General features: G+C 43.4%; 1 protein-coding gene across 6 annotated transcripts in view; it reads right to left on the reverse strand.

The window, feature by feature from the left end:
• Positions 1-23826, reverse strand: part of C8A (complement C8 alpha chain) — a 31016-nt gene extending 7190 nt beyond the window's left edge. The window contains exons 1-12 of one of the 6 annotated variants that reach the window (XM_076340121.1): positions 23604-23826; positions 21413-21509; positions 20321-20465; positions 19008-19152; positions 17267-17456; positions 15559-15759; positions 14007-14247; positions 10152-10280; positions 9289-9446; positions 6748-6970; positions 4573-4754; positions 487-880 (exon numbers count right to left, since the gene is read on the reverse strand). In XM_076340121.1, coding sequence (XP_076196236.1) covers positions 4603-4754; positions 6748-6970; positions 9289-9446; positions 10152-10280; positions 14007-14247; positions 15559-15759; positions 17267-17456; positions 19008-19152; positions 20321-20465; positions 21413-21509; positions 23604-23722 — 1800 coding nt within the window. In that variant the 5' untranslated portion in view covers positions 23723-23826 and the 3' untranslated portion in view covers positions 487-880; positions 4573-4602. The other 5 variants (XM_076340123.1, XM_076340120.1, XM_076340122.1 and 2 more) reach the window with 5 other exon arrangements.
• Positions 23827-24063: the final 237 nt, after the last annotated feature.

Consider the following 24063-nt stretch of genomic DNA (forward strand, 5'->3'; position numbering starts at 1 on the left):
AGCAGAGGACCCTGATCATGGTTCATGGGCACCTGTGAGGACAGGTACTGCAGTGTGGTTGCCTGCCCTTCCCGAGAAGTATCAATGTAATCTGATTCAGGGACTTTCTCAGATGAGTAGAGTAGCTTTTGTAAAATTAACCACCTTTCCTCATCATCAAGCTGGAGTAAGCACATAGTCATGGTGTGTCTATCCACTGCTGCGGTAAGCAGAGCCAAATGCAGTAACCTGAATTTGGACTGTTCCCTCATCAGAAAAGCCCAGATTTTCTGAAGTGGCAGTGCCAGGGTTTGGATATTTGGGGGGTTTTTTTGAGGAACAGAGGAGAGATTTGACAATCTTCAAGATCAGCAGGATAGTCTAACTGAAGTATGATTTCAGCAGTGATTGAATATTGAGCCTATAGGCTTAGAAGCCTCCCATAAAGGACATAACTTTATCTTGTCCTTGTGATTTTGCGCTTTGATTCAACTAACTAATGATTTATTATGACCTGGAGGGTAATAAAAAATACTATGCTGAAGCTTTTATTGTTTCATTTTGGTACGCATTAAATTTTGGTACTATCTGTTACTGGTGTTTCTAACTTCCACTTTCTGTGTAAGTTTAGATTAATAACTCGCGTATGAAAACTCGGGAAGGCTGCAGGCACAATGTGTGCGTGTTCAGCACTGGTTGTGCTGCTCTAGCCCATTTCTCTGGTTAAGATACTTGGCTCAATGGGCTTTACTACATTCCATATTATATTTTCACAAGAAATTTGCTTGTGAAAAAAAGAAACTCAGTAAACATAGAGAAGCTGTATTTTCTCCACCTCCTTGCTTGAAGACATTGCTGCTGTGATGTGTGCTGGATCCATTCAGCATGGCTTAGGAACTTCCTGAAAGGGTATTTTAGGTAAGTTGTAATTGTCACATCCAGCTTTCCCAGGATGAAACCAACTTGACTCTTGCAGCCCCTAACATCTCCATCAGGAATGGGTAAATCAGACTGGTTTCCAGCCTGGATTCACTTGCTCCCTGTCTTTTCATATCACGTAGACACTTTACGTTTACCTGTGAGGCTGTAACGTGGTCTGGGCTGCGGCTGGAGACTTGCAAACCCTGTGGTAGTCATATTGCTAAATTACTTTGCAATGCTCCAGTTTCTCCCTCTGTCAGATGGATATAGTTGTTCCTCCCCAGGTTCTCTCCCAGATGGAGAGATTTTGTTGAAAGCGACCCAGCAAGTCCATGCAGAGGTGTTAACAGTGCCCAGATTTCCAACTCCTAGTTCTTCTACCCTGATGGCTGAAGAGCCCAGCAAGCACCCAAGACAACTGCAGATTTCAGGTCAAATTACGCCTGCAGATTCATCTTCCTTTTATATTCTATTTTAACACCCCGCTGCTTGTGTAAATCAACAAAACTGGAGATGAAGACAGTAATTATTACCATTATGAACATTATTTTTTTTACTTATTTGTAGTGCAGCACTAAGAGTCCTGCTGTGTTGGGCATGATACAGCAGGACAATAAATGCCAGTCCCTCCCCAAACTCCCCAGAATCTGGCATTTCTTTTGTTTCAAGTATTTTGGGGTAGGATTAAGAGTTTTGTATCTTCCTGTGCCTCTGCATTACACTGTATAAGAAGGAAGGCAATAATTTTTGAGCCGCTCCTGCTGGGGAATTTTTTGCCTGCTGTAAAATTGCAGGCTCAGAGGGACGCAGGCATTCGGGTAGTTGGCGTGACATTGACCCTGAGGAAGAAAACAGCTCTGTCTCAAGCGCTGCCCTTATCTACTCTTCTGTTAGCTGGTTATCTGGAGTCTGCACCTTGCAACCTCAGGTGTATTGTCATCAATCATTTGCTATTTTCTTTTGCGTACTGGTTCCTCTCTGCCCTTCCTTTGTTAATAACCCAGTTTGCCTATATCCATAAAAATATCTGATTTTGATACCATTTATCCAAAGCACCATACATCCATCATGTACTTATGAGCGAGATAAACAAGGTCTCCTGGGAAATATGCTGCAAGAAATATATAGGATAAATAACTATATCAAATGTATGTCAGTGTGCAAGAGGGGGAAATCCATTCATTAAAACCAGGGTGGAACTGCAGTGTTTTATTGTACCCTCTAAGCTTTTAGTTTAAGTAAGAAACATATATTTTTGCGGCTTATCTAGCACAACTCTCACGCTGGCCACTTCAGCATGAGATATATTAGCTTCTTTGACTGGCATTGTAAATGTGTAATTGCTCATAATCTGTTTTTTTTTTCCAGACCTTACAGGCAGCTTCTTCCTTTCTTTTGACTTCAGCTTCGCTGCTCCCGAGTTTCAGCCGTGCAGATGTCTGAGCCCTGGATGTGGCGGGGGCTGGAGTGGGAGGAGAGGGGCTGCTACCAAGCTGCCTTTGGCATTTGAAGGAAACCCTTGGGTTTGTATTTCATTGCCCTGGGTTGCGAGGTGAGCAATGAACTCTGCCCCGCACGTATCCTCGCTTTCATCTCTATACTCCAACAACACAGTGTTCCAAGTGGAGAACGAACAACTGCAGGCAAATCCCAGCTTTTTGCTCTTATTTATATGTGCTTCATGGTGGTATTTCACATGCGGTTTCCTTAATCACTTGGATTTATTCTTTTTTTTGTGGTTCTCCAGCCTGTGATCTATCCTTCTAGAAATGGCTCTAAAAGCTGAGGATTCAGGTTGCCTTCCTGCAGGCCCCATCCCTCTCCAGCCTCCAAGGCATCCGATCTTTCTGTTCATTAATGTTCATTATGCTTCACAAAAGAAGCATGCTCAGCTTTCTAACTAAGGTGTCTTTATACTCATTTACTTTCAGGCATTTTCCTGAGTCAGTATAAAGGTAAGAATCACCTATGAGCCAAACAAATCCTTGGTGTAGGAGCACTGTCTCATCTTTCTACATAACCTGCCAGCCCAACGCCAAACAGTATTGATAAAACCATTGATGGGAAAACTTGTTTTGATCCTACATTTCACATTCCTCTGGGATGTCTAAATCATAACGATATATGGGTGCTTCATGCTGCTGCATTTTCCCAACACAGAAGACAGCAGATTCAAGCCTTTGGGAGCAAATTCATCTCTGGGTGAATATCACATTTACCTGGAAAAACAAAGTTGGCAAAAAGGCCACAGGTTTGCCACTCATAATAGGGATTTTTCACAGAACAATTACATCTCAGTGTTCAAGACAACATGGTTTGTTGTTTTCTTATACAAAAAGAGCCTATAGTTTCATTTTCAAGCAAAAGAGAAGAAGTGGTAAAAAAATTGTCCTTTGGCAAACAGGCACACAAAAGAAAATATAGGGCCAGATCTTCAGGTAGCATAAATCAGCTACGGTGAAGGAGCAACACTGATTTACATCAGCTAAGTGTCAGACTCTAAATTACCACTGACACACTGTTGAAAAACAAGCATTTCCAAGAATCAGAGCTGTAGCTGAGCAATTTCTTTCACTAAACCATGATTCCTTTCTACTCCCTCTTTCCATTCAAATGTATATAGAAGTGCTCCTTTGTGCTTTGAGGTTTTGTTGCTGTTGTTGCTTTTCATAATGCCCGATTCCTTCTCAGGGCTTTTTTTTCTTCTTTCCTTGTAATGAAAAGCACAGTAAAATGAAGTGCCATTCGCCTTCCATCCACCCCAGGTTTTTGCGGCAGTTCATTAAGAGGGAGCTGCGGGCTCTCGCTGTGGTCTCTGGATGCAGTTCAATACCGTGTGTATTCTTGTGCTGAGATTTATGTCTTACATTCAAAAAAGCCCCTTAAATCAAGCAGCCTGTTAGCATCTTCTCCGGCTCTGGGTGCCTGGGAGATAAAACGCTTGTGTGCTAATAGTCAGTTCATCACTGATCCTAAAGAGGAGTAGCCTTCATTTGTGTGTGAACATCCTCTGCAGAATGGTTGTGTTTGAGCCTCTCTATTTATTACTTTATTTATTTATTTAAGATTCCTCATCAGTTTGGGTTCACGTTTTGCAACTGATGCTTCGGCGTCTTTAGGCTTACGCCTTCTCCCATACAGAGCAGCATATGGCTTTGTTGCAAAGGCAGCTCTGGCCAATATGCTGGACTTAAAAATCTGACAGCGCCAACTTACAAAAATTTCATGGTACATATGTCAATACCAACTGCATAAAAATGCAAGGATCATAAGCTTTTAATATGTTTTGCAAAGGCAAATATAAAAATTTCTGCAAGTCAAGCTTACTTACGTAAACACTTTTAGTAAATTTATTTCATGACACATTATAGCCCCACGGTCACCCAGCAGCAAAGCCACCCGTGTGGATTCTCCACCATCTCCTGTATCGCGGCAGTGCCGCTGTGAACTGGTGGGGCTCCCATCACATCTCGTGGTGCGAGGGAGCAGCCAGGCATGCGTTCAGTCAACTGGAGCAATTGGTCTGGTTTTATACAGCCAATCTAGCCTGTCTCCGTACGTATAGGAATGCAATACTTGACAATTATTTCTCCCCAGTGTAATTCCATTGCAGGATTATGCCCGGAGTATTTGTAGCCCAGCACAGACTCCAAACCGCTTTCGACCACATACCTGTGGGGAGCGATGCTGTCCCGTGGGTTTTCAGCAGGCTTTGCTCTGCAGGTCCCTCCCCACGCAGGGCTCCCCGCCGCCCTGCGGGGCTGGGTTGTTGCACTGCCGGCTGCGCCGCGCTGTGCCTGACTGGCAGGGAGCCCAGCGTGACCAGCAGCTCCAGCGCCCATTTGTCTTGCCGCCTGTAAATGCATTAAAAAAAAGGGTGGAAAGAAAAAGGTAATTCAGGTCTGAAGTGCAGCATATGGCCTGACTGCAGGGGCATACTTCGGGTGCGAGCCGGGGAGGAAGACTGAGCTGAATGCCACCACCAGTTTGTGATTTCAGCTCCGGCTGTAACGTTTGCTGCGAGCAGGACTCCCTGGTCCATCCCAGCCATGCCCAGCACACGGACAGCTGTTGAGATCAAGGTGCTTTGAAGCCAGGGGAGATAAAGCAGCATCACCTTCTTCAGACACCAGTAGCTGTTTCTTTTTCTCCTCTGCTCGTTTGAAAGGCTGCAGCTTGGCTTTCCTTTACCAAAGGGCAGCTGACAGCTCACTCTGCAATAACTTTCTCATCTCTGACCAAGGCAGAGGGACAGAAGTCTACTAGTGTCGTGGAGTTGTTTTGAAAAGTCTGCCCATCCCTTTGGAGACGGGTCATTTCAAGGCTTTTTCATTACAGTACAGACTGAGTTGTCAGGAACGTTCGATACTATGGATTATGGCGGTGCTCCTGAATGATGGGAATGCTTGATGGCTGTCATTTACTGTCATTTTTTATTTTCTCAACTGGCCTTCATGCCTGGCTTGGGCACTTTATTAATCCAGACAGCACAAATGGATGTGTGTGCTCTTATTTAGTGCTGGCTGGAAAGCTGGGTTTCCCGTCTGCTGGAAGGTTGTTCTTTAAAAAAACTGGGTTTGGTCTTAAATGAGTTTCAAAACTAAAAATTTGCTTCATTTCTCATGAGCTGGAAGTGTGTGTGTGTCCGCTATTGCTAAAAGCAGGGAACACAGGGGCCAGCCAGTTCGGTGGGCTGCTTTGGGGCCAGGTCTTGAGCTTTCCATGCTCGTCATCTAAGGTAGATTCCTTGGATTTGAGGACAACTCAAAGAACCTGAGATTTTTTTTTAAAGAAGCCCACTTTTGAGTCATTGAAGCAAGGCTTTTTAGTTCAGCTTCATAAACCATCTACCCAGCTCTGCTCTTACTCCTTATCTCATCACAGCTTTGCTTTTCCAATGGTGAGACCCTAGTTATGAACACACAGTTGAAGGCCTGGAGCTGTGCCTGGTGGAACTGCTCTGAAGATGGATTTTTCTGCCAGCTTCAAGTGCTGAGATTTGGATTTTTTTGTCATCATGAATCAGGACAAAAATATCTAGAAAGAACTGATTTTTTTAAAAATAAAAGAGCACGTTCCAAGGTTGGCTTTTTTTGCCACCCATTTAATTTTTTAGGATAGTATATAAAGTAATAAAGAAAACATAAATAAAAGCCTGTCACTTTGGAAGAACACTTTTTTCCTCCCCCAAAACAGATACTTCCCTCTAGTTAAAATGTTTCCCTATGGGGGGGCGGAATCTGGCAATGTGGCAATTTTTTACTAAAACAGCATTTTTGGTGGCACACTGCTTGAGCACCACTTCCCAGTCGCTTAGCCTGACCCTTTCAGCTTCCCTTCCCTCCCTGCCTGTCAGAGTTTGCATTCTCGCCCTTGTAGTAGGCGTCCACAGGGGGATGCCGCAGGCGCTCCAGAGAATCACCATCCGGAGGATGTGACATGCCAGTCAGTGAGGACCGGATGACGATCTCATTTACAGTAATGAGCTGCATCCATAGAGCACTGCAGGCAGGCAGAGCCCACCCCTTAGCTGGCAATATGGGCAGCTGGGCTTCGCCTGCATGCTGCTGCTGCACCCCAGCTCAGCTTTTTGCAACATGTCAGTAAGTCTCCAGCTATTAAACACATCCTAATTTCCACTAATTTATTTGTAATAATCACCTGAGCTGTTAATTGAATTCTCTTGCAGGGCTGCTTAACATAGCGTAGCAACAAAAGTGATACAGAAGCGAAGGCTTGATTGATGCATGGATGCAAAGAGCTGTTGGTTAACCAAATGGAGTGGAAAACCCTGTCCCTTTGCTGCCTTTTGCCCTCCCGTGCTGCAGGTGCACACCAGGGTCTTACCTCGGTGCTCAGTCTGCTCGCAGGCAGGGCCTCTGTAACCTGGTCGACACTGGCAGAAACATGTGTCTCCCACCAAAATGGGTTCACCATTGTTCTGGCACGGTCTGCAGCGGCAGGCGTTGAACTCCAACAAGTAGTCGTCCAAAGCCCGTTTCAGGTTTTGCCGTTTGGTTTCCATGTCACCAAGGTTGCTTCTGCGGAGAATTTCATGGATGGGCTGCAGCTGCATAGGATGGAGATGAATAGCATGGAGACAATTTCAGCTGGGCATCAACTGAGATGCTACCACACCGCAGTCAGAGAGCTGTGACATTGCTGGATAAACTCAGGGCTCAGAAAAAACTCATTTGTCTTCCTTGACAGTTCCATGTACATCATGCAAATGCGTTACCATGACTGATGGGCTCCAGTGAGAAACCACCGTTCCAAAACCCTCCTCATCTTAGAGGTTTGTGTGGGATTGGCTTTTCTGGACATGAGTTGGAGTTTCAGTCTGGATTCAAATGATATATTAAAACACCCCAGTAAGCCCATTTTTTGACTGATTTCTTAGTGCTATCATGATCTCAGAGATTCTTGCATGCTTTTTGCCTTTTTGAACCAGAATGTTTTGGTAAGAGCTTTGGACAGTGGGTGTCATCAAAACTTAATGCCAACCTACCACTAATGGTGACCGGATTGTGAGCCATCCAGTAAACGCTGAGTGTGGAGAATTTTACCTACCTACATTTTGCCCTTTGATGCAGCAAAATATTATTGTGCCATCTACAGCTTTAAGAATATAACATGCTCATAATATTTCTCGTAGCAAAATCCAGTTCCTATATACCGTTCAACAAAAATAGCCCAGTGTGGGCAACTGTAATTATAACTTGCCTTCTCCATTGAACCTGTTTCATAAAAATGGTTGGATGAGCCGAAGGGCTGCGGGCTTATGCGCTGGTGGTAGCATTCAACCTCCTGAAATGCTCCAAGTGGCTCATGGGGTGTTTTAGGTATTAAACTGTGTTTAGAAAATGGTTCCCTGAAAAATCTCAACCCTTCTGTTTTCACCAGTAACAAAAATTCTACTGAATATTAAAGCTAAAAGCCCAAGGCTGGTCTGAGGACACATGTTTATATTTGTCCATCCATGCATCTGTGCGAATGCTGCACGTCCTGGCTGGGAATCGGTGGAAACCGGTCCCAGAGAAGAGCTAGACATCATCTCATTGCACAAAGCGCAATGAGAGTGATTCGTGGGGAGGATCAGCTGGGCTTTGGGAAGAGCTCTTAGACAAATTTGCACAAACCTGTTTAACAAACGAGAGGGAGCTGCAGATAAGAGCTGCTGAAGTGGACATGAGCACTTATTGGCAGCTCCGGTTGCACAATGACTGCTGAGCTCTGGAGCAGCCAACAGAGAGGTCAGCACATGGTTTACTGGAAAATTGCAATAGATTTTGCCCAGAATTGATGGGAACTTGTGCAGAAAGGTGAATAACCTGCAGCACGTGTTCAGCTGGAACTGAAAGCAGTTCTACTTTATTAGGGCTTTTTGCCGCCAGGGTGCTGCCCAGGAAGGTTTGCAGATTCCCTCTTGCCCTGCCAATAACGCAGATGGTTCCTGATTCCACCTTCCCTTCTCCCACCCTCTGTCAGAGTCAGGAGCGGGTGTGCTTTCAAATGAAGATGAGAGGGATTGAAGTGGCAGTGTGTCCCTGCCGTGACCGAGGTCCTTCCCCCACACCCCACAGCTGCGCTCCTGGAGCAGACCAGCGATCGTAGCATCTCATGTGGTATGATGTGGTACTCCTGACCGCAGCTGAGGAGTGTGCCTGCCTCCTCATGCCTCTGTGGTCTCTGGCCCTGGATTCTCTCATCCCCTCGCTTGCACCCATCTCCTCCCATCTCTGAAGCCCTGCAGGATGCTTCAGTGATCTTTCCATTGTACAAGGCATCCAATAAAATGAAGGGAGGAGGAGAACTTGGCTGATTTTTATGACCACAGACCCTCTTTGAGGAGCATGGAGAGAGACAGGACCCACCTGACAAAGCAGCCAGGAGCCCACTGCTCTAAAAACTCCTGGAAGCACACATAGAAATACCCACCATGGTCTGCAGAGGTTAGGCATAGCCACTGCAGCTCTGAGGCAGGTGAAAAGCAGGGGGGTCTATGCAGAGCCTTTGCTGGGGGGGCAAGACTCCTTCCCCAGCCCCCCACAAGTCCCCGGCTTATACAGGAGGGCAGACAGCATTGGGGAGAATAATAGGGATGAATGCAACCACAGAGAGCCGTGCATCGGGAAGCTGTTTGGGGACACATCAAAAACTTAACTCAGCACTAATCCAGCATTAAGCTCCTTGTCCATCTCCCTGCAGATGCGGTCGGTGGGAGATGTACTCCCCATTGTGAAATGAATAAGAGGTTACCAGATCAGTGGCCCATTACATTTAATCTTGTTCTGTGATGGGATCACAATAAAAATACGAAATGATCTGCTCGACTACACTTTCATTCCTTCTAGCGGCAGAGTTTCTTCAACTGCAGAAAAGCCTTACCTCAAAATCAATAACAGCAGGATTATATTTTAATGACCTTCCCCAGTGACGATACATATTGCCATCCCAACTGTTTAAGAGCCCTCCGCTGTAACTGGTATCTCCACCTCTAATCAGGGGAATAATATCTTCCACAACTGCACTGTTGCTCTCAGCATCTGAAAAGTTGAATTACACCTATATTATTTAGTTACCATTTCCACACATACGCTAGAAACTGCTTAGTGGAGGTGAGATCAATCGTGTAAGGGGCTATCAGTGAGCGGCACTGATGCTGCCTCCTGAAATTGATGGGAGCTTGGCATCCCCCACTCACAGGGTGAGCCCTGCCACATTATCACAAGGCGGTCGGTAATGAGTTGAGCATCAGAAATGCTCTAAGCTGGTCAGAACTGAAGAGCCTGCATGGCTCCAGCCTTTGTTTCTAGTTAGCACGTGGGCAGTAGATCACGCTGTCTATAGCTGGTTAAGTGATTTACAAATCTGGGGCTTCCTAGCCTCTCTGAGTACTTTTTGTAGTCAGTTTTGATTTCTTTAATAGTTGCTATGTTGCCCTTGTCATCCATGCCCAGTCTGTCATGGCGATAGGGACTGCAGCCTTCCAGCCACCCCACCGCCTCTATTTGCACATTTCTAATCCAGGTATTGCTACCTTAATTCCTGCTTTTTCAAAGCAATCAGTACTCCTGGAGACTTGGACCCAAAGTCACTTTGGTCCCACGATTGGCCCTGAGCCATGGCTGGGGATGGCACCAGAGCTCCCTTCTTCATACCCTTGTGTGACCCTACTTGAATCTCGATGCCCAAGTGACCAAAAGAAGTGACACAAGATGCCTTAACAGACATCTTCCCTGCTGTCATACCAGTTTTCAGAAATCCTTTGCTTGTACAGTGAGAGGGTGACACAGATGGTCCCAAATGCAGTTTACTCACGCTGACTGTAAGGCCAATTGACCCGCCAATACAGCGACTTATCTCTTCGGCGCTGATGTCTGCAAAACAGAAAGGAAACCAGTAAAATCAGTGACTCATTCTGAGTGGAAGGATGTTAATTTTCCTACTTGTTTTTTTTCTATCAATGAAGAAAATATTCAGTTATTTGCATGGCCTGTTTTTCAAAGTCAAGAGCTATTCCCAGTGGAGGACAGCCTTTAGTCTTGCAGTGGAAAAGCCAATATTTTATTGGGGTATATTGGGCTTCTCACATAATAGGTGAAAAGGGAAATGTCTTTACTGTAAAATTGTTTCCTTAGAAAGTATTAGAAGAAAGTAAAAATCTTAACACAAGGCTTCAGACATGTATTTCCTTGTTTGGTCTATTTAAAGATAAAACATTAGTTTTTTTACAGACTAACTCATAACTAGGGTAAAGCTGGGAACAGCAGCTGAAATCAATAGATCCTTGCTAATTTTCCTAAACTGAGGATCTGATCCATGTATTAGTGGCTTAAGTAGCATCCTAAGTAGCAACTTGCAAAAGGTCTGTCTGCTGAGAGCTGCCAAAGCCTTACTGCATGCTGCTGGGCTACTGCTATCAGCACCGCCTCATATATCATGAAAATATGTAACTGGAGACCCATGAAGTGACTGCAGAAGGGAGAAGGGAACTAATGAGGTGGTTTCACCAAGGTAAGCAATGTGCATATTTCATACAGCCTGGGTTTACATGTAAACTTCAGTGTACTGCAAATATAAGGCCGTCTTCTGTAATAGTTAAAAAAATCCATTGATTTCAATAAATACGGGTATCGTAAGTAATAGGTAACTTTTATATTGCTCTTTTTGTCAGAGGACCTTAAAATGTTTTACAAAGCAGCCCGGCGATCAATACCACGGTATTGAAAGGGAGGCACAGAAGTCAGTGGGATTTGTGCATCGTGGCTTAACGGTCTAAAGATTGAACCTCCAGCCGAGCCCCAATCCAGAGTGTTGTCTGCTGAACTGCCTCACCTCAGCACCGGGGAGCAGTGTCTTGTCTTGCTTGTGTTTAAAATACTGGTAAAATGCCCATAGCTCTGCTTTTGCTCCCTTCTGCACACCCTGCAGGAGAGGCTCGCTGGAGCCACGCAGGGCATGGATCTGCTTGTTGGCTTGGTGGGTGCCAGCTGGCGGAGGTTCTCAGCATCCCGAGAAAGGGGCTACAAGTCCTGGATTCAAACTGGTGAGAGCTGAAGCATGCTCAAAACTTCAAGGGGAATTACATCCCATTGCAAAACTGGGCCCTTGAGAAAGATTAAATGTGTAGCACTCAATTACTTGTACTAAACTGTTCAACAGTTGTAAACACAGTGGGTAAAGTTCATTCACCCAAAGCAACATGAGTGATTGCTTATCTTGGTGTTGGAGTGCCATAAAATTAAACTTGAGGAACACCCTGATTAATTGATTCACCATGGTTCCTGTTGAGTAATTATGTTCAGCAAGGGTCTGTCAATACAATTCGCTATTGGTTGCAGCAAGATTGGGTCTTGATAAATGAAAAGTGGTTATCATTGCAAAAGGGTGGTCATAGAAAATATTGGCATTTGAGGGGGGAGCCCTGATAGTTTTCTTATATGATATAATTTGTGATAGTTAAATGTGCTCGAGTGATAAGATTTACTGCTGCATTTTGAATTAATAGGAATATATGAAGACTCTTTCTAATTTACTCTGTGCATAATGTTTCTCCCATAAATGTTCTTGTAATGTGTGAACACATTATACTGTTTTCTGCTAAATAATAGAACCATAACAATCTATTTTAAAAACAAGTAATGAAAAATATTGATGGCAGAGCAACAAGGGACATCGTTCTGACTTATGTATTTATTTCACTCACGACCACATCCATACAAGCCCTTGCAGCCTGAAAGCTAGAAATGTGTCTGGCAGCAAAACTGCAATCCTAAGCTCTGCACCAGTGAGTTGTGGTCTATTCCTGGGTATCTAAACACAGAAGATGACTTCATTTTCAAAATTCAGGTTTCCTAGATGCTTAAAGTCCAGCTCATGCCTATGCCTAGCTAGATGCTCAGTGACCGCCCAAGCTGTCTCTCATTTAGGGAGGACTCAGCCTAGGGATCTTTTTCCTGGGCATGTGCTTTAGTCACTGGTCTATAAAAAAGGAGTGTTTTCTCTTCCACGGCATTTAACACGTAGCCTCATGGGCTAGGTGGGCTCTCAGGATGGAGTGGTTGATCTAAAGCAGGTGCCTTGCTGTTAAGCCCTGTGGGGACTCAGTGGTACATCTCCAGGCATCTGCAGAGCTTCAAACTCATCTTTTGAAGCTCTAATTTTAAGACTTGAGCGCTTATATCTTGATCCTGACCATTCCTCAGGGGAGGCAGATAATTCTCTTGCAATCACAGCCTTCAAGCGTGGCTGTGATCGCCATAGTGGCATATCGGCCACTGCAGGTGGGTCCTTCTGGGTCTGTGTCGTGTGATGTATAGCACTGCTGACTTGGTAAATGTGGACTTTCTAGCAGAGTCTGGGTTAGATGAAAATTACAGAAGTGTGCTACATTAGAATGAAAATTACATCTCTACTGGGACACATTTTTGTCTTTTTCTGAACTTCAACATCCTTCTTTCTTAAAATAGGGCATCTCGTAGCAGTAAATCTCCTCCTTATATACACAGCAAGCACAAGATAAAGCAAAATAATAGCCTCCCTCCACATGCTCTTGATTAATTCTTCCTCTGAAATTGGCAGTCTGCTTCTTGAAGACTTGCTTGCCAAGGTCTTGTTCACTTCAATATCACTCACTCTTCAAAGTGAATAAATTATTTGAAGAGGCATCATGTTTCCAAACATTAGTAGTTCAGGAACTTGATGAAAATTCTCTCAATTGGTAATTTCTTGTGGAAAAATTGGCATGGTTAACACTCAATATGGAGTGCATAGTTATCCTAGTGCTGATGGTACCAAACCATTTCAGACTGGAGGCAGAATTTGTGGCAGAACCATGGAAATTAATGGAATTACTGGAATCACAGCAATTTGCACCAATTGCAGCAATTTGCACCTGTTGTCCAAAATCACAATTTTCTTTTGCATAAACGTCCAGCCTGGAGTTACCCTCAGCAGAGCAGAGCGATGGTCCTTAGGGGAAGTGGGATCTATTGCATTGTCAACACCTTTGCAGCAAAGTTGACAATCCGGTTAGTGTACTAAAGTACCATATTATTGTTCTGCATATTATGTTTTTGATTAGGAAAAATGTTATGCTTTGGCTCACCAGTAATGGCTATTCTTGCGATCTAGGCATCTGCAGTGGATATTTTTTGTAACTGAGATTTAGAGGTATGGCTTTCCAGCCTCATACACTCTAATTTGTTGAGAACCGGAGCTAACAGAGGTCTGTTAGTCTTCAGATATGACACTAACCAGAGTAAAGTGGCAAAGGTATTGCCAAGTGCAATGCGTTATTTCCATTTACAGAAAATTGAAACTCTCACTATTAGGAGGCTAAAACATGAGTGGGCTATCTTTCTTTACTCTGGATGAGTTTGCAGTCCTTGAGCGTTCATGAGAACAGCCAGAACAAAGACTATAAGAGATAGGAGAAGTTTAGACAAGTCTAGCAAGTGACACTGGGAGACGATGGTTGTGAGGAGCAGCCAGAGCCAGACAAATTACTCTGGTGGGCTGGACACAACCCATGGTCTCCAGGTTGGAAATGCTTGGTTTAGAGCAGAAAGTTGTGAAGAGAGAATATCTTCTGGTTTTCTAACCTTTTCTTCTCATTTCCTCCTTGTTAATGACGAGGATGTACTCAAAGACACCTCCCATCGTGCCAGATGTCATGAAATGGGTGCCGTAGTCGTTGATGAATTTCGCATACATGCCATAGTTGTAGGTGTCCGGAAGCTCCCGCAGGGAGAGCAGCATGTCTTCATCCAAAACGATTTTGTCCCTTCTCATCTTGAAACGGGCTGTCTGCACCTTCGTCACACCTCTAATGAATCCAACGTCCTGCAGGTAAAGAAAAGAGGAGCTGCCACTCAACATTCAGTAAAAGAAAAAAGTCATTTCTAGTCCTTAGGTTTGCAGAGGAAAGCCTGAGTCTGTGACTGTCAGTGGATGTTAAAGGCGTGAAAACCAGCCCTGGTTTAAATGAAATCAGTGGTAATTCTTTTACAGGGAGTGTCTCTTTCTCGTGTGGTTATATGAGGTGGAGGGCAGAGCCATGGGTTTGCATGCTATGGGTTTTTTTAATTTATGTGAGAATATGATCAGAATCAGGCTCCACATGATTCCCCTCCATCCTCCATTTCTGCTATTTCTTTTTTCTGCCTTCTTTTCCATGCTGTTTATTCCCTTTTGCTTTTTTCACAGCCTCAACCAGTGATGCAGAACAAGGGCAAGTCCAGCCCAGCCCAGCAGTGGGGGGATACTCTGGCCAGGAAGGTGCTGACGGGGAGGAGGATTTTCTGGATATACCACCAGATCCATGACTCCTCTTCTAGTTTGGCCATTGCCCCGGACAAGGCTTCAGTGCAACCAGAACAGCCCTTTAAATGATTCCTCCAATAATTGATCATCGTTTAGCTGCAAACATTGTGTGAGTCTAGACAAGGACACAGTAAATACTATAATGGTGCCAATTTCCAACAGCTTTTAAGGGCATTTCAACTCAGAACACCATCAAAGTAATTCTTCTTTATTGTTTTCTGTCAGCAGCCAAGAGAGAAGTAGAGATGGGGCACGGTAAATGTGGGAAATACCAGCATTCATGTTATTAGATTGGAAAGGGGTTGTCACAGCTACTCCATGATGTAAACTCACTGTGAGAAATACATCCTATTATCGGGTACTCTTTTTTCAGCATGGTATTTTAACCTCCTGTAAAAGGTAGCATATTTCCCCATCATAAGGCAGCTTGTATTAATTTGAACAAGATGTATTTGCTACTGGAGATCATTCCCTGAGGACAACTGTTTTGATCAACATCTTGATATTTCCTCCTCCCTCATCATCATTTTAAGCATTTTTTTATTTATGTGCTTAATGTAGCCATGAAACAGGATAGGATGAGATGACATGTGTTGTGGTACTTCATAATTCAATTTTATTCCCACTCTCTGTTTGCTAAAATGTAATAAGAACAACAAACAGGATTACTAATGATCATACATTTGCAATTACATTAACAAATTAAGGTACAATTACTATGTGTTAAAAAAATGCAGTTGAGAGAATAAACTGCCATAAGTTACAGCCAGACCATGCGATGCACAGATGACATGATTGGAACATATGCATCATTGATTTACTTTTTTTTACCTTTGCAGTGTATTGTGTGAAATTCTTCAGGGATCCTTTGCCACGTGATAAAGTGAAGCCCAAAACTAACTGGAAAGGTAATTTTCGAGGCCCAATTCCAATGGTAAAGCCTCCTGTTACGGATTCATCACTTTTAAGGGCATCAAGCAGATCCTTTGAATCTTCATAAAACTCAAAAGCAAATCCAGAATCAGCATGAGCCTAAAATGAAAGGAGCAGACATTAATTTTTCAGGTACTTCCCTTCCTTTTTAATCTCTATTTCTTTAAGGAGCTGATGGTGCCTCTGCTGAAGCCCGTGATGCTCCTGACAGCACCGACACTGACTTCAGTGAATGTAGAATAAAGAATTTAGTCATGTGCCATTTCATTTGGAAATATGTGAGAAATGCAGATAAAGCCATGCGTTTTGCTTCATCCATCTCCAGGCAGGGGAAAGGTTTGTGTTTAGCCACTCAAAGCAGTGCCATAACAGGCAGAGCTGGTAATGGTGCCTATTGAGCTAGCTTGACGCTTCCCATTATAAACCCCTTCTTCCATTTCCTTACAGCTCTGCCAAATCCTAATGATTTGGAGTGAATTTTTTCTCTCCAGCCTGCTTCTGGATGAATTTATTTAGGAAAAAAATTCAACAGCAGTGATCCAGCCACTTGCAATGGCAATGCTAGAAAACAAACATTGCTTTGCCTGTGTTTTAGAGAAGTGACCTTTTCCTTGACAGCTCTACTTTGCAGGCATGTGGAATTGAGCAGCCTTGCTGAATCTGGTCTGTGCCATTTGCCATCTCTATAAAAAGCCGGCTAAATTGCAAACACTGAAAAAAACCATCTGACATCATCATCAGTGACTTCCTAGATCCCGGCGGGTAGAAGCTCCTAAGTCAAGATGCATATGGGGCATGCTTAAGCATCCCTCAGTGCCTGACCGTGGTGCAGATGTCCTTCCACTGCTAGCAGCAAATAAAGGGGAGAAGAAAATGTGGCCTGTGTGGTGGGTCTGTCTGGGTTCAAACTGGGGACTAAGGGGCACAGGGGAGTCTGCTTGCTGCGAGGACATGAAAGCCACTTGCATTGAGCCTGCGGTTGTAATATTCCCCTGGAATAATGTGTTTTCATTCATTCATGTCAAAAAGCATGATAAATGTTTAACAGTGTGGCCAAGGCACCCACTTACGATGTGAGAGACCCAGGTTGAATCCCTGTTCTACTTAGTTTAGTCTCCAACATCAGATGTGACCCCCAAGAGTATAGGCATTGTGATACATGGTGATGGCTTTCAGGATCTTTGTCTCACTCAGAATTTGGATTTATGTCCCTTGTAGCCATGCCATAGACATAAACGCTTTCAAACTTTGAACTGGTAGCATTCTTCCCATTTTACACATGGCCAACTTCATCTCTAGAGAGGCAAGTGGCTTGCACAAGCTCTGCAGCTCATTAATAGCAGAATTTTGAGAAAACCCATTTCTCTTGGCTCTGACTAGGCCAGAGTAAGCAGTGGGGATGCCTGGGTGATAAAGCATGTTAGTTCCTTGATGAGCTATAAAACAGCATTTATATCGTCGATTGCCTGTTGTCTTGGGGACAGCTGGAGAAAGATACCTTGAAAGATGACCTATAGTGAATGATAAAATGTACATAATATCTTTATAGGAAGTTTGGCTTTTAGCTGGGAAAACACTGCTAAATTTGACCACCTGAAGTACTTACTAGGAATTGGTATATGTGGAAGTTATAAGGTTTGCGGAAATACTTCTCGTCATCTCCATAGTACAGACGTTCACATGCAGCGTCGTACTTCAGCTCCCGCCACTCTCCATTGTAGACATACTCACAGTGGCCTCCAAAAAAATTAGGATCATATACGTACTGGCTCTTTTCCTGTGTTAGGATATTGTAGCTTGGAAAGAAATAGCATTCAGAAAGTTATCCATAGCTCCAGTTTTATTTCCCCAATAGTCTCTGTCACTGTTTCTGTTCTCCTGACACTACAAGTTATCTATCTGTCTCTGACTTTGAATTTGTATAGCACCTAAAATATACGGTTCGGGTCTGTTCTCCTTGCTATCTCCTTCCCAAAGCTAACAGGAGGCAAACAGCCATTTTATTTCCAAGACACTGGCTTGGACTCATGTGCTAGAGATGGAAGAAATCAGTTAAATTGTCCAGTCCGTCCTGGCGAGTAGTTACGAAAGTCCCAAAGTCCTGGAATTCCTCCAGGTCCCCCATGAGTCTCTCACAGCTTAATGCATCTCACTGTCACAAAGTGTTTTCTGGCATTCCCTGTAATTGTTTCCTATCTTTATTTAATCTCCTTCCTTTTAATAATGGTCCCATTTCTCAGGGAGTTAGCACCCTCCCTAAACTTGCAGTCTGCTTGCGCTTTGCCAAGTCTCTTGCTTATTATTTCCTTACGCCTCTTTCTTCCTGCTCTCCAGCCATCACAGCTGCTGCCTTCTGAAATCCCGCCTGTTACTTAATATTCCCTGTAATTCCATGGCCCCAAATGAAAGCATTATTCAAACTAGACAGCAGCATTGCTCCTCTCAACAGGGAATCGTCTTTAAGACTAAGACAGTAAATGCTATTGCTTTTGTGTGTTCTGTGGGAGGAACACATCAGAGAGCAGTATTAAATGGGGTGCTCAGTGAAAATTAATATATGTCTTGAAAAACTTTTGATGGACTCTCCCAGGCCCTGGGCCAGAGAGACATTTGTCTCATGGACTCCAGAGAGCATTGGATCGAGCTGATGGGAAAGTTATCTAATGGGTGACTACATTCTCATACTGTAGCCCATGTTCTCCTAGTGAAACTAAGCAGTATCTCGGTTAAAACACAATATTTAAAACAAAAATGTCACAACAGACAATTTGCCTTTAAACTCATTCTGGATTCCTCTTTTCCATGTATTACCTAACCAAAATTTGAAACTGAATACAGTAAAACTTTTTCATGGATAGGTGTATTTACCCTGCACATATTCATGTGGAGCTCAGGCGCTCTGCCTTGCATCTGTGCTCTGAAGTCCTAAATCCTGGAGTTATATCTTCTCCTTAAGGATGAAAGCCACCAGGATGCTGCATTTCCAAAGTCTACTGTTTCCTTTAATATATTGCTTTTATCAACTGGAGAAAGTTGGAAGATAACTAGACTCAGAGAACTGGGATATATTTTTACATGAGTATACAAAGGACACTCACAAGTACAGAGTAGCTGAGAGAGACCAAGGTCAGATAGTAAATTTGAGACAGAATTTGAAATAAAAGCTGGGATGAACCCTCCTGCCTCCCTTATTGCTACCCACGGTTGGGTGGGACAGTAGCTCTCTTTTGGGTTTTTGTACAGCACCCTATCAATTCATGGAGCACTGCTATTACTAAGGAAGAGCAATATAGAAAACTTAATACCATTTTGATCGTGAGAGTAGCAGCTATTGATTAATTACTCACCCTTGGGCTGCTTTTTCAGACCCTGGGACTGGAAACGGATGTTCACAAGGGCTTTCAATATCTTCATCCTCACAGTTATCCTCATCAGACCCATCTCTGCAGTCTGGCTCTCCGTTGCATACAAGATGCCGTTTAATACAACGACCTAAAGCGCACAGGTACAGGCGATCGCTTATCCGCCCTTCAGAAAACCTTTTTGGCAGCTTGCACTGATTGTGTTGTTTTCCACCCATATCTCAGAGCCACAAGAAGTCACGCTGGGTGTTAAATACAGCACTTTTGCATTGGGAGCTTGCTTTTCCCAGTCCTTGGGGGCAGGTTTTCCTTTACAACCTGGAGCAAGCACGGCTTGGAGTCCAAGCCAGCCGCTCCCTTGGGCTCCCATGGGATGGGAATCAAGTAGAGGTCACCTCACTGGCCTGATTTTATTATCTACAGTCACGCTTTTGGAAAGGAGCTACAGGAAGCAATAGCTTCTCCGCTTGGCTTAGGGAAGTCAGCTCTGTCTGGTCAAAGTGCAGTTTTTCCTCTTCCTGTTGCAGGAGGTATTTGGGGATTTTTATTGTAATAATTATAGCTTAAGAGTGGATGCTTGCAGGAAGGACAACTTGAAAGTGCTTTTGCTTCTGGGAGTGAGGAGAAAGCCTTGACATGATATTCGTGGCAGGAATCAATACACTTGCTACAACAGAGTGATGATGACCTGCTCCAGATAATGGAGCTGGTCACAGAGCTGGCGTGCATTTCTTAATTTCAATAGGATTTTCATTAAATGCTCAAGATGGGAGTTTGAGCCATTTGCGTAAAAACAAAAATCTGTCAAGACTAGGAACTTTCAGAGAACAGCCGTATTATATCCCAATTCTCAGAGCTGGGGATGGCTAAAAATAAATAAATCACCCCAACAGATTGCTAGTTGGATTCATGATTGAACTGTGTCTTTTGCAGGGGGAGAAAGTGGTGTGTTGTGGGAGTGGTGGTGCCCATGGAGGGGAGTGTGAGCATGTAGCACAGAAGTTGGAGCAGAATATTTCTACTCTCTTTGTTCCACTGAAAAATTAACCTTTTCCATGTCACACAGCCTTCTTTTCTATCCAAATCTAAGCGTAACGTGAATGATTTCTGTAAACGTGGGGAAAAAAACCAAAGATGGGGAAATTTCCTGCTTTCTCTTGCACTGGTTCATCACCCTGCTCATTGGGCTGAACACATTTTGGCAAAGCTCTGCCCATGGCAGGGGACTGAAATCATCCCAGGTCTGTCCAGCCAGGACTGAAACCTCCTTGGCAGTAGTTTGCACCCAGTTCACTCACCTGTTTCCTTGCACCGAAAGTCCTTCCCGCAGCTGGGGGGTCCAGTGCATGTTGTCTCGGCATGGCAAGCTTGCTCGCCCCAGAGGTGCCCCGTGCATTGCTGCCCTGCAAACCCCGCCGGCTGCACCAGCCTCCGGTACTGGTGCTGAACCGCACAAGAGAGAAAAAGACTGCCAACACCTAAATTGTATCCCCCAAAGACATCACCTCTACAGGCTATAAAGCAATTACAGCTATCACTTTTATCTATATTGTTATTTTTCTGTGTAGTCCACAGGCTTTGCACATGACAAATAGAGAAGGAGAGTCAGCAGAGAGGTGGGAGCTCAGGAGATTTGCTTGAAGTTCATAAAAGTGAATTTGGGGGGGGCTGGAATGACTGTTTTAAAAAATATCTTCCCTACTTTATACCTTAGGAATAATATGGATTTTTTCCAGTTACACACACTTTGTCCTGGAATGTAACATGCTCATATGGACACAGGCGCTAATTACAACACTGATCCTGCAACATTTCTGATGGATTATTAATGAGAACTGCTGCTCTTTAAACTAGGAAGAAAAAAAAGAAAAGGAAAGAAAGAAGAGCCAAATCATTTACTGATTATAAGTACAGGAACAAAAAAATGCAGGGATATAAACTCAGTAGAAAGCAAAATTATGACAGGTATTTGAAAAATTCTTGAATTATGAAAACGTGAAATGATATAAAAAGCTGAGAACAGGAGCTGGTGAATGAAGGCTGCTTTTAATTTCTTTTCATTGGAATATTTGCATTCAGAATCAGGGGATACTTAATTAAATCTGAGATAGAAAAAGAAGAAAGTCTTGGGCAAATATTCTAGCCTGATTCTTCCACCGTTTGCCTTGATTTTGCATTTTGCTGTTCTGCTGCCTTAAATGAATTTATTCCCCAAGTTTACACCAGAGTAAGTAAAAGCCTCTCTAGCAGAGGAGCATCTCCATCATATTTGGATGAGTTTACTGCATGCTTCAGAATGATGAATATGTATAGTATATATAATTAATGTGTGTACATCATCATCACAGACACGTCTGAAGATAAATGAATACATTACAGTGGAGTCTTACTTTTCTCTCTTGGCAAGGAAAGCAATCTGTCCATTCTGACCACTGGCTCAGCTGACAGTCGACAGGAGCCGGAGAATTAACGCCTCTGCTGCTTCTTCTAAGGAGGGGAAGAGATAGCAGTCTAAGATCTTTGAAGTTGTGTTTTAAGGATGGCTGGAGGCTAGCAGGGAGAAAATGATCTGTTTGTGTGTTTTTCCACCGGGAACCTATTTTGTAGGAAATGGGAAGCATCCCTTAGCAGGGGGGACTGTACTACCCGAGATGCCCCGTCCAAGTATTCACCATCAGAATTGGTCAGGGGCAGCAGGTGCAGGACCTGAGGATTTTGCCTTGGGTTTCCTGCTATTCCAAGAGATCCTAGCCCTTTCCTATAGGTAGATTGCAATAAAATATATGTACATCATATATGTAAGACCAAACACACTGAATAAACAAAAGGAATGTCAAGAAGAGACAGGTTTTAAGGAAAGGCTTCTTTTTTGGCTTTCTTCTCAGAAGCACATCACAAAGTCCAGGAGTAGTGATGTTTATCACCTTGGACCTGTTCTGAAATCTATTGATTTTGCTTTTTTTACACCATTGTGAACTCACAGTCAGTATTTTTCCAGACAAGTATGAAATCAGGGTCTGATTCCCATGGGCTTTGTGGAGTGGTGGGAATGGCTGCACCAACAGTGCTGAGAAGGCAAGGTACAAAGCCATGTTGACTATGGGAATTTGCTGGTTCACTATTTCTAAAAGGAAATCCATAAATTCTGAAAAGAGGGAAAAAACTAAAGGAAGACTATAAAAGCAGAAAATGGCAAGGGTTCTGTATCGCAATGGCCCTTGGATCACTCTCTGCGCATACAGTGAATTTCATTATTCAACAGCAAAAAAATACTTCTCTTGCCTCCCAGCCCAGTTGTTATGATCTCTATTTATGTCCCTACTCCTACAATCTTTATTTGTATAATGTGTTTCTTTGTCTTGAGGAGCAATCTGTGGTGTGTCAGTACAATGTGTTTGCCACAGCCTTCAAAGCATTTTGAAGGGTTGTTCTGAGCCAAATATTATTATTTTGGTGATTAACTAATGAGCAGTCTGTTTTACTTATGAGACTGCAGTCCAAAGAGAAATATTGATAATTAGCAGAGGTACGGAGCACATTGGGGATTCATCAGAGGCTGTAGAAGAAAGACTACTAAATGAAAGCCACAACAGCTCAGCAAGGGAGCCTGTGGATGCAGCTCAGTGCCTGAGATAAAAAGCCACCGTGTCTCCAGGAAAACAACAGGACCCTGCAGACAAACACAGAGCTGGAGGACACGCATGTATTGATGCCTTTTCGCTCTGACAGGAGGATTTGTGGGCTGCATCCTTCAGCACTTCACAAAGTACTTAATTGGCTCACCTTCGATTGGATTTTACATTTACCTCTTCATTATTCTGCCTTGTTTGATAAGTTCATCAAACATCAAAAATCTTGTCTTTGTTCATTTTCAAAAGGGATTATCAGAATAAGCCTTCATAATTAAGTGTATCACTACCACATTTTTTTCCTTTCCGCCTTCTCCTTGTCTCCACATTCCAATTGTCATTGATACCTTTTTTGATCCTTCTAAATCATATTTGCCTTTAGAACAAGCCTGAAATTAATAGCTGTAGAAAAAAAATCCAACTATTTTCCTATCATGACATTATAGCTTTAGAAAAAGGTAACTTGTTTATTCCCTTCCTTCAAAGCCTAAATGACACTCGTATAGGTTAATAATATTGTTCAGGGAAAAAAAATAGAGGCATGAGAATCTGGCTTGGATTGAAAATTGGGCTATAAACATGCACTTGTTAACTTCACATTGTCAGGTGCAAAATAATTATAATGAAAAAGAATATGAAATATATTTGCCCGTAAATCGTCCTGTATGGGGAATTCATTCCAAGTGCCCAAAACCAGTATGGTAATTTTGGTAAGGAAGTTTAAGAAGGCTTAATAGTCATCTCTAAAAGAAAAACCATTGTGCAAACAGTTCATATAAGAAGGAATTATGATGCCTAGCTTGGGCTTTGGACAACTGCCAATATTTTTTTTTTCTGGTAGCTGTTTATGGAAAGCACAGTGTGCACATGCCTCAAGTCAGGACAAAATTGATGGGCTGACTTACTTGCCTGTAATTTCTATATGTAAAGTTGGGGGGGAGGACAGACTTACCTCTGGGAAGGCAATGCCTCGAGCTCCCTGCATGCTGTAGCCGTGGCCTGACGTGCTGGTAAAGCCAGTGAGCATACAGAGAGAATCAGAGGAGAAAGCTGACACAGGCTCCACCGCATTGTTTTTCCATATGTAAATGTTTGCTACAGATCAGCTGCAAACAAAAGCTTTAGGCTTCAGGACGCCGTGGGGCAAGCACTGCTAGAAGAAGCACGGAGCCCACCAGACTCCAAAACGCTGCGGTAAATCATTGACGACGGCACAGATCAAATCACAAAGAATCAGGACACATCCCGGAGGCCTTTGCCCTTTTGAAAACAAATTCCCAGTTTTCTGGCAAGGGAATATATTAAACCGTGCAACTGTTTCCACATTTAAGTCAATCAAGTCCTATTGCAGCAGCGTGTTTCTTGCCCAGCCTGCACTCTCCTTTTAATTTGAAGGAGGAGGAAACTCATTT

This window comes from Aptenodytes patagonicus, chromosome 5 (genome assembly GCF_965638725.1).
Source record: "Aptenodytes patagonicus chromosome 5, bAptPat1.pri.cur, whole genome shotgun sequence".
NCBI classification, from domain to species: Eukaryota; Metazoa; Chordata; class Aves; order Sphenisciformes; family Spheniscidae; genus Aptenodytes; species Aptenodytes patagonicus.